The sequence below is a fragment of the Salvelinus namaycush genome, chromosome 37 (assembly GCF_016432855.1).
Source record: "Salvelinus namaycush isolate Seneca chromosome 37, SaNama_1.0, whole genome shotgun sequence".
In the NCBI taxonomy this organism is placed as follows: Eukaryota; Metazoa; Chordata; class Actinopteri; order Salmoniformes; family Salmonidae; genus Salvelinus; species Salvelinus namaycush.
Genome location: NC_052343.1, coordinates 23,186,410 through 23,199,849, shown reverse-complemented (window position 1 = coordinate 23,199,849; position 13,440 = coordinate 23,186,410). Strand labels below are relative to the sequence as shown.

Here is a 13,440-nt window from a genome sequence, read left to right as displayed (position 1 = left end):
CTCAAATATAGGCTAACTAAGGCATTCCTTGTGAAATAATGTAGCTCATTAAACTAGAGTAAAATTATTGCATAAAAGATTACATGCATTTTCTGCCTATAACACCAACAGGGACTTGCAGATGTTTTCTTTACTATACATTTACTCTGTGTATTTTTATATAGATGAGAAGACGGGAATTCCTTTGTGCACAGCCTCTCCTTTGTTGCTCTGTTGCTAGGAATATCTTCTCCCCTCTTGCCGCATTACAGGAGAGACCTGTTAGCGCATTCCTCCTCTCGCAGTTTCCCAGCCTCCTCGGGCATATTGATAGTAGGCTACTCGAGTGCAGTAGAAAACCATCCGCATTGGCAGGCACATTTTTTTTCAACTTCACACGGTCTTTGGGGGATACCTCAGTAGACTGAGGCTGCAGTATTGAACAGCCTATAACCGAATGCAGTGCCTGTGCATCACCACCAGAGGACCCCCCTCATGCCTTCTAAGTGTTGGTGCAATTTACTTTATTGAGCCGCAGTTTTCTTTATTTTCTTCCAATCCTACTCCACACACCTCAAAAGTGCGCGTCTTCCCATTTTCTGTCCGCTGACCTGAAAACCTGCATCGGGGCGCAAGAGAGACTCAGCAGACAAAGACCCAGTATATCCACACTGCAGTCATGGCAACTGAAGGAGGTTTGTCTTCTACTGAATGTAGCCTATGCTAGAGCATCTTTAAATTCAAAAAGAACAAAACAATTGAAACTACATAGTGAGTTTCATAATGTTTTTGTTGTTCTTCAGTTCAGTGTTTTAGGTACAGGTTCTTTGCTCAAGCTGTTCTTGCAAATCAATTATTTCGGCTAAGCTTGCTCCTAGACTCATCCCATCAATTTCTAATTCATGGAATTGATGAACAATTGGTGCATTGCTGCTAGAGCGCCATTACAGGCTAGGCTACTTTTCCCATGTTTTGCTCCATTTCCATTTAATATATGAACATATTGCTTATTATTTTTCTAATTACGTAATACTCACCGTCTTTTTTGTAAATTAATAGTTTTCTTATCATTTGTGAATGGTTGTGTTGGCTTGCCCATCAGGGTGCAAGAGGGGAGGGGTAGTGCGTTGGGGAGAAGTTGAAAGCGCCAACTTAGCCATTACATAAAGTGGGGGTTCAGCAACATAAATCCGCATTGTCGACGCTCTGTGTAATAAGTGCTGCCAAGATGATCTTATAGCCTACTGCTCGTTAAAGTCAAGAGATAGCATATTTACTTGAACTATGGCTGGGAGCTCTCATCTGAAGATATTGGAGAACAGTTCAGCACCAGCGGTGTGGACAGAAATTTAGTGTATAAAATCAAATATTGTACTAACAATTATTAGGATTGTTCTATTTTTGAACACATCCGATATGGATAATCGATACATGCAACTTGATTGATTGTCTTGTAAATCGCGTTGCACTGAACGCCTCTCGTGCGCTTCTAACCCACTTGCTGTGGGCGGTCTTTTTCTGCTGAGCAAAGACCCTGCATTGATCAGCGCTCCGCAGTCAAGCAGCACTGAGACATATGTGGTCGTCTTAAGAAAACGCCTAGTAAACTGGAAGATTTACGCATAAAATATTCCTGTTGGTGTAGCGCTTTGATTTTATTTCCAGTTGGTCTATTCGTGTGATCACATTAAGCAAAAATAACGCACTAACTCAAATTGCAATTGCTTTCAACGCTATCATTAGTATGCCAACTTAGAATCAGTGATTAATACGAGAGCAAAATCTGTCCACATTAGGCTACTCATATTTCGACGTTTTCCCAAAACCGGTCTAGTTCTGCTGTCCATGGTGCTGAACCGACTCCCATCCCAAAAGGGCGTCCCCATGAGCTTGGACTCGGGTTTTTGGCTGTTCACTTCTCCAGCACTGCAAGATTCTGCCGTCTTTTATAACTTACATTACATAATGTTAGAACCTTGTTATTAGGCCTAATGTGGATGATTCTGATTAATAATTTGTGTTTTCTGTACAGAATCGATGTTTCATGATCAAAGTGACTTTGAATATGGTGAGTGAATTCATTAGAATGGATTCATTTGTTATTTGAGTCGGCCCAATACATGGCATGTGAGTTGTACCATGTTACTACTACTAATGGTCATGATTATAGATTTTTTTTGTGGTTTCAGATTATGAGACACTTCGAACTACAGGGGTCATCATTGGTGTGATCTTGTTTGTGTCTGGTATCCTAATAGCTCTTAGTAAGTATACTTGCACACACACCGGCTAGTCTGTCACATGCTCACCCGTAACTCTCTGAAGGTTACTGTAACTTTTCATCCCTTTCAACAGGTAAAAAACTCACATGCTCAAAATCGTCTTCCAAGTAAGAGTTTGCACATGGCTTGGCAGTTGCTCCGCCTGTGCATGTGGAATGCATCAGACTTTGGAAGAGGAGTCCCCACCAAATACAGGATGGCTTTACTAATACTATTTTACTGTTACCATGTCTGTTGTTTCCCCGTCTCTCCTCTCCCACAGTGGAGCCCATGTCTGAATGCTGCCTATTGGTTAAGATATTACAGTCCCGCCCTCCCTCCCTAAATCCAACAACACTGCCCAGCCATTCAACTAATTAAGCAATCACCCTTATACAGAGCAGCATATTACAGTCAAATGTCTCAAGATAGTCTAGTAGTCTAACTCTGTGCCATCTTTGACATTTTTGAAAATAAAGTGTTCTTGTCAACCGAACAATATTAAGGAAATGTCCTGCATTAGGACTTTTTTGGGGCCCCTGGTTGAGAATGGGGGCCGTTGTTGCATGGGTTGGCAGTGTGGGTGGATGGCCTCAAAGAGTGTATGTTTACAGCCAATGGCATGCCGACCCAGTCTCTCCCTCTCCCCTACCCTTTGAGAGAGGACACCGATTGGGAAGATCCTGACAAATCTCTGCATTTTGCCCCAAATTGAATCCTGTGATCGTCAAAGCTTTGTGGCCCCAGCCCCTTCTGTGCATGGATACAGTTGACCTAATCCCTCTAAAATACCTTCTCTTTGGTCAGAACACACATGATCTTGGTTACGTTGTGGTTGTTTCCACAAAGCTTTGAGGTGAACTGAACTGTTTAAACTATCCAGGATTGCTTCCTTTAATTCCCTTTCTCTCCTTGTGTTATAGTGAATAATTGTCTTTTCTTGTCTTCTCGTCTTCAGCTCTAATCCAGCAGGCACCCAAATACCAAAGACAGAGGGTAAGCCGCCATGGGAGGGAGGTAGGGAGGGAGAGAGAGAGAAAAATAACACACTCTGTCCTCTATCTTGTGTTGCAGTGCCTCCTCAAACAGTATAGATGAAGTGTGCATGGAGGCGAGGGAGAGTCACCATGGGAGGTGCTGCAGAGAGGCCAACACACACAATAACACACTCTCACATTTATGGCTGACACACACCAGCACCCATTGGAACATCAAGTATGGTGCACACCCAGCCCAAGCTGACCAGAAGAATGACTGAATTGTCATTCTTGATTTAAATAAAATGTATATCAAGCCAAGCCAAGATGAAGATGTTACTCTTAACCGTCTTTGTGACTTGTGTATTAGGTGCTATCAATCTACCTTGCCCAGGAGAGAATGTAAAGTAGCCTTCAGTGCTGATTTGGGGTTTATCCTTACCCCAATCTGCACCAAAAGCACCTAAAAGCAAAAAAACATACCTGGCCCAAGATCAGCTTTCAGGTGCACTGTAAATCTATATCATGATATGGGTAGTGTTGAAACAGAACTGAATGCTGTGCTCTCTCTGTTCCTTGCTTTGACTTCATGCACACCCAAGAAAGTTGATTGCATGTCTCGTTTTACTGTATAGTACTCTCAATGCACTTTAGAAATCTACAACTGTATTATCCAGTCGTGAGAGAGAGGTCTTTTACATTTATGATTTCACATTGAACCTGTATTAATAACCTCAAGCATGAATTAAGATATCAAACCAACTCCATTATCCCACTGTGTTTTACTGATGGTTGGCTCAGGATCTATCTGCTGTCATTTCTGATGGCATTAAGTGGATTGTCGTGGGTGGTTGTGTTCTAGGTGGCAATGAGAAGAATGTCACCCCCATGTCAGATGTTCATTTTACAGCAATTTGAAACAGAAGCAGGAATGAAGTCTCCTATCATTCTCTGGGTTCTGTAAGAGGGTGCCACCAGTACAGTATGTCAATGGCCTTTTTCTTTCTCCTATTGCATTTTAAATTAGATTGCACGAGTAGAATCATTCAAAGCACTAAAAAGGTATTACCTTGGGTTGAAGGAGTGGGCATTTTAAAAGTGTATGAGTTTAAGCTTAATGAAAAGGTCAATACATTAAGATAAGAAGGCACAGTAACTACCTGCAAATAAAATGTCTGTATTATCATTATTTAGAGCTGTTTCTAACTTGCTGCAAGTACAATGTCTGTTATCTTCAGATATTTTTATTTACCGGTATGCAGCACTAGTAATGCCTGATACTGAGCCAGTGGCGTGATTCTCACCAGAGCTAACCAATAAGACAGCTGCTGCAATAAAAATCACCCTGTATACAATGGTCTTATTTGATTTATTGTTTACAGTTATTTCCCATATCTTTTGATCTGAACCTTTATCAATACATACATGTGGATTAAAATAGAGTGTAAAATAGATAACAAATAGAGTTTTTGAAGAACAGATTTAATTCCAGCGTAAAGTTTAGGCAATTCAGTTAATCAGAAGGATACATTCAGTGAAAAGTAACAGCAGTTTTACACTGTTACAAACTGTCAAAGTAGACCCAAGCAGCCAAAATCACCAGATTCTCTAGTACCATTTTTGAACGATAACATTAGTTATTCTCCCTCATGTTAACTCACCTATGATTTAGACCTAGGAACACATAAAGACATCTCTGTATGTTACTAGACTGCCCAGGTTCCAAAACTAGAGGAAATCACATTCAAGTCTGGGGAAATGTTGTGTCATATCTACAATGAGATGTTTTATTTTATTGTATTTTCTATGCCACTTACAATGATGAAGTAGCATATTCACTACAACAATATTTCAAAGGGCACATGCATGCTACCTCATTGGAGATTTATTTTTTTTAAACAGTCATAAAAGGTATATGAGTAAGTGATGGATGTTTTCTTGTCACAACAAAACATGTTGTGGTATTTTCAATCATGAGTCATGTTTGAAAATACCTGATTACTTTAAGGTGAAACGAGTCATAACTGAAATACTCCTCCTATAATGCCCTTTAAGAAATAAATACTAATGGTACTACATTGTATACACTGTTGATATGTTATATAATATTATATAGCATGTGTGGTCAATATCAACATATTCCCTTTACACAGTAAATGTAAAATGTTCTTTCCATAAGTCATAGTATGAATGAGACAATATACAGGGTGTAAAGTACTTAAAGTAAAACTACTTTAAAGTACTATGTTTTTGGGGTATCTGTACTTTACTTTACTATTCATATTTTTGACTACTTTTACTTTTACTTCACTACATTCCTAAAGAAAATAATGTACTTTTTACTCCATACATTATCTCTGACAACCAAACGTACTTGTTACATTTTGACAGGGAAATGGTCCAATTCACGCACGTATCAAAAGAACATCCCTGGTCATCCCTACTGCCTCTGATCTGGCGGACTCACTTAACACAAATGAGTGTTGTAGTGTGCCCCTGGCTATCTGTAAATTAAAAATATATATATATATATTGTGCTGTCTGGTTTGCATAATATAAGGATTTGAAAATATGAATACTTTTACTTTTGATACTTAAGTACATTTCAGCAATTCCATTTACTTATGGTACTTAAGTATATTTAAAACCAAATACTTTTACACTTTTACTGAAGTAATATTTTACTGGGTGACTTTCACTTTTAGTTGAGTCATTTTCTATTAAGGTATCTTTACTTTTACTCAAGTATGACTTTTGAGTACTTTTTCCACCAATGACAAAATATTAGCTATTCAATGAGTGCTGTGAATATATCAAATATAAAAAGAAAATACCTAGTTAAGTTATAAAAGACATTGAAAGCATGAGCACAATGGTACACTGTGTCACATGCTTAGTGAAACAACAACCACCTTTCAACAAACCAATATGATTTCTGACCATGGTGGGAAGTTTTGACAAGAGAATGAGTGGGGGTGGTAGCCCAGAAACCCTCCTCAGATATACCTCTAAGGAGGGCTTCCCGGCTGGGAGGGTACTCACACAATGAGTCTGGGAAGTCTTTGAATATAATGTAAACGATTTCATAGAAATCAAGGTTGTACTGAGTGACAGTAATGTCAGGGGGGACTGGAATACCACCTGTTACCACTGCTCATTGCTAGCTATCCATTAAACAAAAACAATAGCCGCCCATTAAGCTAGAAAAATACATAAACGTCATTGCTAACTGAATTCAGATAGGGACCAAAATCATGTCAATCAAACATATAGTTTCAAAGTGAATGCTCTAGCATATATTAGAGATTCGCAGTGTTTGAAAATCCTCACATGAAGATACGCTAGAATCCCTCCCTGTTGGAAGTACAGATGTCTGGATTCAACCTACAGTACAGACCTTCAGTACTTCCTCTGAAAAGAGGTGGAGGGATACACAGGGACATAAAAACTAGTCCGGGTCACTCTTGGTCCTGTAAGGACATTACACGTCGACGAGAGGAAGCACTTCGCTTCTTCAGGATGAGCTTGAGCTGAAAACAGACGGGACAGGAATAGGTGAGCTGAGATTATATGAATGAAACAAAATGGCCATTTGCAGTCTCTCTGTCTGTATGACTGCTCACCTGTTCCCCGTGGGGTCCACTCTGCAGCAGGTGTGCAGGCTGGTCGTTCTCCAGGTTGCGGATTCTGGGGTCGGCCCCTCTGCTCAGCAGCAGCCTCAGCATCTCCTCCTGGTGTGGGCTGCCATGGAGACCAGCAGCCATGTGCAGGGCGGTATGACCGTGGGCCTGCCGGTGAGGAGTTAAAGGGAATCATGAAGCTGTGAGTATTGACCAACACTAAGGCAATAATTAGATATGCACACACTGTCGATGAGTCTCCCTTTCTTTTCACTCTTTTCCTTTCACCTTTTCACACACTGCTGAAGAAGTTATACCTCTCCTTTCTCTTTTCATGGAGTCTCAGGACACAGGTCAGTTTCTCTACACCTTTGAAGAGCGGACAATCTCACAGCAGCACTGACCTTCATGTTGACAAAGTCCCTCATGTTGTCTAGGGGGGTCTTCAGCAGATGGCGAACCAGCTGGATGTTCCCCTCCTTCACAGCCAGGTGAAGAACAGTCTTGTTACTTTTGATTTCCTGGAAACAGAGGAAAACACTGTATGAAGCCTCCAAAGGAAACCGCAATGCGCCGAAAGTGAGGAAAATATTCAAAACCCATCATAGATTTTTGCAGGTGTGAGGTTGGGTAGACAAAAAGCTGACTAATAGCTCCAGATTTGATTTATTTTCTACCAAAATGAACCATGCCATTCCCTTGGGAGGACGGAGGTATAGATGGTGTTTTCTACTTATTGAGTACTGGCACCTCTTGTAGAACACTGGCTCTAAAATACTAACTCTGGTGCGTTACATTTACGTATTGCATTCAGTACCTGGCTGGTCAGGGAGGCTCCGGTGTTGAGTAGCATCTGCAGCCAGGAGAGCTTCTCCTCTGCCAGGGCATGGAGGCTGGCATCACCCAGCCCTGTGGAGGAGAGGGAGGAGAGAGTCTTCAAGGTGCCACTGTGGGAGATGGCTGCACAGTGCAGAGGAGTCAGACCTGAGACAGGAGTGGGAAAATAGTTTATTCTATTGTTGTTACTTATTCTGTTGTCTTACTATATCATTTGTCAGATGTCTTTTGAGTAATGGTTGTGCTCTTCTCATTTGACTGGATGTTACCTTCAAAATTGCGAGCCTCCAGGTTCACTCCAGGCCCAATGGAGAGAATAACCTACAAATACAGATCCAAAGATTGAAAATGGTTATTCACATCATTCTGTTATTTATCTAGATTGAGCCCTAACAGATGATCACTTTGGTTGAAAGCAGTGCTGCTGGTTTACCTGCATAACCCTGGGGAAGCCATAGGTGGCAGCAAGATGAAGTGCTGTTTGACCTTTGACATCACAGGCATTTATATCCGCCCCTAAAGACAACAGATCCTGGACGATTTCCGGATGGTTAGCAGTCACCGCCACCAGCAAAGCAGTCTGGGATACAGGATAGGGGGGGTTAATGCTATTAAACTAAGGCTCAATATGTATGGCATCCACACATTTATTTTAGAGGAAGCATATTTGGGTTGAACTCAATCCTGTGTTCTCTAAAGAAGAAGTGTCTTCTTGGTGCATACCTTCCCCTTGTGTTCCTTGGAGTCTAGCCTTCCCAGCTCAGCAAGCCTCTCTGCTGCAGCGAATGCATACTCCCTCAGGCCCTTGGCTGTATAAATATGCAGAATCCTGACAAGACGAGACAACGTGACAAATTGGTTTCAGGTGACACCTACAGTCGAAAATGTTGTAAAATCTCATGAGACATAAGACACTTTAATTTGCCAAGTTTCTCTTAACATTTTCTCAAACTTAGTCATGTCTACTTTCTCAAAATCAGGTCACAAGCTGATGATACACACACACTTACGTGTCTCCGTCGTCATCCTGCCAGGTGGTTCTACTGTAGTCCATCCCTCTGAGGAACATCCTGGCTTCCTCCAGCTTAGTGACATCCATCTGGCCACTAAACACCTGCTGGACAGGTTCTGTGGGACCCAGGGCCCCCGACGACCAGGGGAAGACAGCGGTCTGCAGGGGCCCAGAAGGAACCAAACTAGACACAGCCTCGGTCACTGGACACTCCGTCTGTAAAGTAAAAATATTGCTATCATCAGAAATGCTATAGCACATACTGTTCATGTACTTAATAGCACGTGAACAACAAGTAGTCAAAATGATGATGTAATGTCAAATTGCTTCTGTTTGAGAAACCAGTCCTCCTTACATAATGCTGAGGCATCCTGGTGTCTGGGTAGTCCTGAATCTGCTGTGTGTTGTAGCTGGAGGCCATCTGAGGGCTGTAGGCCGGAGTATGGCTGTAGTCCATTGAGGAGGATGGGCTGGAGAAGTAATTGTTCCCCATAGGGGAGAATGGACCTTCCTGTATGGCCGAGAGGGCTTGGTGCTCATCCATAGGACCCCATCTCTCATACCCCACTGCCATATCTGAGTAGCTGCTGGCTACACCTGGGAGGGTCACAAGTTAACCCATCTGTCAATGTCAATGGAAAAGTATTTGAATCATTTGACAATGTATTTGACCCAGGTCTGGTTGGGTTGCAAAGGGCTTACATGGGTGATTCAAGCAGTACTCACTTGTTGAGGTAGACTTCTCTGGTGTTGACACCTGTTGGGAGAGGACAGTGGCAGTGGAGACACCGGTACTGGTTGTTGCCGTCGAGGAGGTTTCCCTCTTCCTCTTCTGCTCCAGGAGTTTCTTCACTGTGGGAAGAGTGTAACACGGCTTCTCCTTCGGTGCTGTGGAGACAAAGATGATGTTGCAATGAAAGATCTTTGGTGGATAGTCATGAAGTCGACCGTGACATTTTTTCTCTATTGGGGTGCTTTTCTACAATGGTCTACTATTCTTATCAGAAATGTATTACTACAGAGCGACACAGCTAAGGCTGTTGGTATAGTGTTATGACATAATATGAAGTAATGTGGTAATTTTGGATAACGCTTCATTCTTTAGTTTTTGGATTGAAAGGATTGGCAAAAAGAGGCCATTCTCCAGCTCTGTGATTTCCCATGATTCATCTATGATATCATGTTTACTCTTTTTCCCCATCACTTTCTGTTCCATTCAGCAGCCAGAGGAAAGAGAGATAGTGGTGAAAAATATAGGTATCTGAGGTTTCCAGCTTGATATTGCTCGTGTGCAGCAAAACAGGGTAGTTTTCCTCGAAGTCATCACCCCGCACGTGAAAGACAAAGCGACATTTCCACTGAGGAGCATAAACAGGTAGAGAGAAAGCTCTGAGGAACCTATTCCATTAGGAAAACAGGCTGTGAGGTCAGAACTAACAGATAGATTCAATAGAACCACTACCATGTGGAGGCTTGCCAGTACACATTTTCTGTGACTCTTTCCTGTCTAGCTCCGTTACGCTGGCTGTGGTAAACCACAACACCTTCCTGTCACTGCTGTGTGTGCCGAGAGCACGTTACAACCCAGAAGTGAAGAGTGAACATATAAACGTGGGCCATGTCTGCTCTGCTGTGTGTCTGGGAGCCATAACATAGTGTCTGACTATTAGCATGATGATTCATAAATGTGGTCATGGAGTAGATTGTTTCTCGCAGATATCTCACATCACCTGTCTTTTTCTTGGAATACAATCAAGCCATAGAAAGGGGGCTTTTTGGGGGGTGAGCCTGAGTTTTTGGTCTAGTTGCAATAACATATTTGAATGCTACAGGAGTCTCATCTATTCCTCAAGGGGATTCAGTGAACATAGGAAGGAGTGATAAAAACACACTTTTGTAGTGCCATCAACACAGTTTTAGTAGAACGTCAAAATCGCTGACTTGAGAGCGAGAGTATAGTGAATGCCTGGTTGAGGGGTGTGTTGCATTTTCACTTTTCGTATCCCTCTCACAACGAGGAAAGTTTGGTATCACTTGAAGCCACTCAAATGGATACAAAGGAGGAACTGCCTTTTTGTTCTGCAATTGTGGAAACTCCAGAAGTTATTAACGTTCTGTTCCTTGTCTCTCTCTTCTCTTGGACCTGAGTTTTACTTGTCTCTCAATTTTTTCCATCATTTATTTTCTCTTTCCTCAGATAAATGTCTTGCTGAGTAAGGAATACATGACAGACTACTGGCACTTGCATAACTAAAAATAAGACGGGAGATGCCAAGGTCTTGTAGCTAAACTAAAATTAAACATTACATCAATTACATGCGCAATTTTCATACCTTATAACAATGATTATAAACATTACTGTAAGAGACTCCTATTGTATTATATTATTATTAAAAATATATTGCTACTACTGTTATAGGCCAAATAAGAATCAATCTGCCAAACTATGACATATTGGTAAAATGAAACTGAAAATGGGTTGTGACCATCTTAAGACCTTATTCCAATGTATCTAATGAGTTCATCTTCATACCATACATCAGATACTGTAAAGTGAATCCCCCTACGTCAGTGAATCCCCCTACGTCATTTCTCAACATTCACCACAGTGTAGGAGGGATGAATACTAATAGAGGGGATGCCTCACAGGGGTGAGAGAGAAAGGGTGATCTACACACGGAAGGGCAGCTATTGCCAGTGGTGCATACTGTAGACAGCAGGTGTGCCTACCCAAAAATAATCTCATGCAAATATTTGACTAGTAGTGCATCTTGGGGGATAGAATAACCCCCCTACAGATACAGGATAGGCTACAGTCGGGTATTAACCCTTAAATGCAGTCTACTGTCCATGTCCAAAGCCAGTATTTATTTTAAAACACCCAGAGAGAAGGAGAACTGTCCTCAATAGATGTTCTTTGTCACCAAGCAGGCAACAAAGGTCCTAGCTGTAGTCTGTAATATTACCTACATAGTGATGTAGTGCTCTATAAAGCATATTGCTACTTGAGTTTGGGTATAGAATAATGCACGTAGTACTCTACAAGTCCATTTGAACCTAGAGTTACAGTACATCATTAGGCAGACAAATAATTATATCAGTGTAGAAAGATATTTACATCAGCCTATTGCACTAAACATCTTCAAATGTCGATTTTTACAGTTGTCAAAGTTGGGACGTTAGTTAAACGATCCATGACAAGGAGACAGGGCTGCCTGGGATACCGTGTCTGAACGCTGTTGCGATGTAATATTTAAATCGCGGAAACCCCTGGCCATTTAGTCATGCGCGTGGGCGGCGGGGATTCCGACGACCTTTCTGTTTTCTGGCTCAATATGATACGGTGCCGAGCAGAGAAAACGAATTGAACTTCCTCAATGAGTGTGGCACTGTGTAGACTAATATATTGCATAGGATTGACTAGTATGCTACACTATGTCCGTCGCCGGCAGTGGCACTCTGCGCAAAATCAAGTTCATTATTGCGTGTGTAAAATAGCCTATCCGGATTCCCCCTTCACACCCACGGTTAAAAGGTGAACTGAGATGTTACGAATATGGGCGAGGGTTGAGAGGGTTTCCCCGCTGTCTGTTTTCAATACGCAAAAGTAGGCTATTGTTTTCATCATTGCTTGTAAATGTTGACTTAACTTCTTAATATTAACGTTTTTAACAATCTCACATTAGTTTGATGCACTCAATTGTATGATATGATATAGGCCTACCCACTTTATAACAACCCTCATTTCTTTTGAATGTTAGTCCTGACTTGTAGGCTACTTGCCACTTATTAATCAAAACAATGATGTAACTTAGACATTAGGAATGGATGTTCAAAACTGAGCAGCAAGAGAATGTAAAAAATAGCTTTTGATTGTCAATGACACAACATCCGCTATATGATCACAATATTCGTATCTAGGCTTATTAGTAGCCTGCGAGTCAATGTCATATTCATCATCAACATAACAAACACTCACATTTCTGCCAGTGCATGTCAGAATCCCTTTTTCTTTGTAGCACCTTGTCAGCTCCTCTTGGTCCAAAATATTTGATGTCTCTTCTTCAGGGTTTGAATTCGCAGCGGTTCCTGGTCCTGCTGTAAGTGTCAGATTTGTGTGTCTCTTCTGTCACAGGCTCGTTGTAATCTTGCTACTATGTACACACATAACACGTTGCCGGTGACGCCATCTCCATTTCCAACACCACGCCCACTATAGTCTGTGAACATTGGGTGCGCAAGAGTACCACATCAAAGCGCAGCGCAACGCTCCACTTGCTCAGAGATGGAGGGTGAGGGAGGGAGGGAGGGAAGAGGAGGGTGTAGACAGAGATAATATTTGTTATGTTAACCAACTGACTTTCCAGAATATTTTCTGAATTAACAATGTATATTCTGATTCAAAGTGTGGGGATGATTTTGGCTACCAGGTTACCTTCTAATTTGTTTGTATGTGTTTTGTGTGTGTCAGTGGTGATTTTAACATGTGAATCTTGGTGGGGCAAAAAGTGGTATGCATGCCAGTAAAGCCACTACACAACACAACACTAAACAATACATTAATTGCCGTTTAACGGTGACAAACTGTGATCACAAACGGCCTACATAAAGCTGTCCCAACAGCAGTCCCAACATCTTCCCACTGCTACAACTGGCTATGAGCGGAGCCTTGTTTGGCAGCGAAACAGTCCATTCAGCCTCATTTACTGCCTTAAAAAAACATAGATGATATGGCTGACTTGAATCCAAGATGG

General features: G+C 41.6%; 1 protein-coding gene across 1 annotated transcript; it reads right to left on the bottom strand.

Moving 5' to 3' along the window:
• Window positions 1-5,947: 5,947 nt before the first annotated feature.
• On the bottom strand, window positions 5,948-12,795 carry LOC120031446 (NF-kappa-B inhibitor delta-like). The gene is made up of 11 exons (XM_038977210.1): window positions 12,666-12,795; window positions 9,413-9,574; window positions 9,042-9,283; window positions 8,685-8,902; window positions 8,398-8,503; window positions 8,108-8,254; window positions 7,944-7,995; window positions 7,655-7,821; window positions 7,242-7,358; window positions 6,841-7,005; window positions 5,948-6,747 (listed from the first exon to the last, which is right to left on the bottom strand). The coding sequence occupies exons 1-11, from the start codon at window positions 12,679-12,681 to the stop codon at window positions 6,676-6,678; spliced, it is 1,464 nt and encodes a 487-aa protein (XP_038833138.1). The 5' UTR covers window positions 12,682-12,795; the 3' UTR covers window positions 5,948-6,675.
• Window positions 12,796-13,440: the final 645 nt, after the last annotated feature.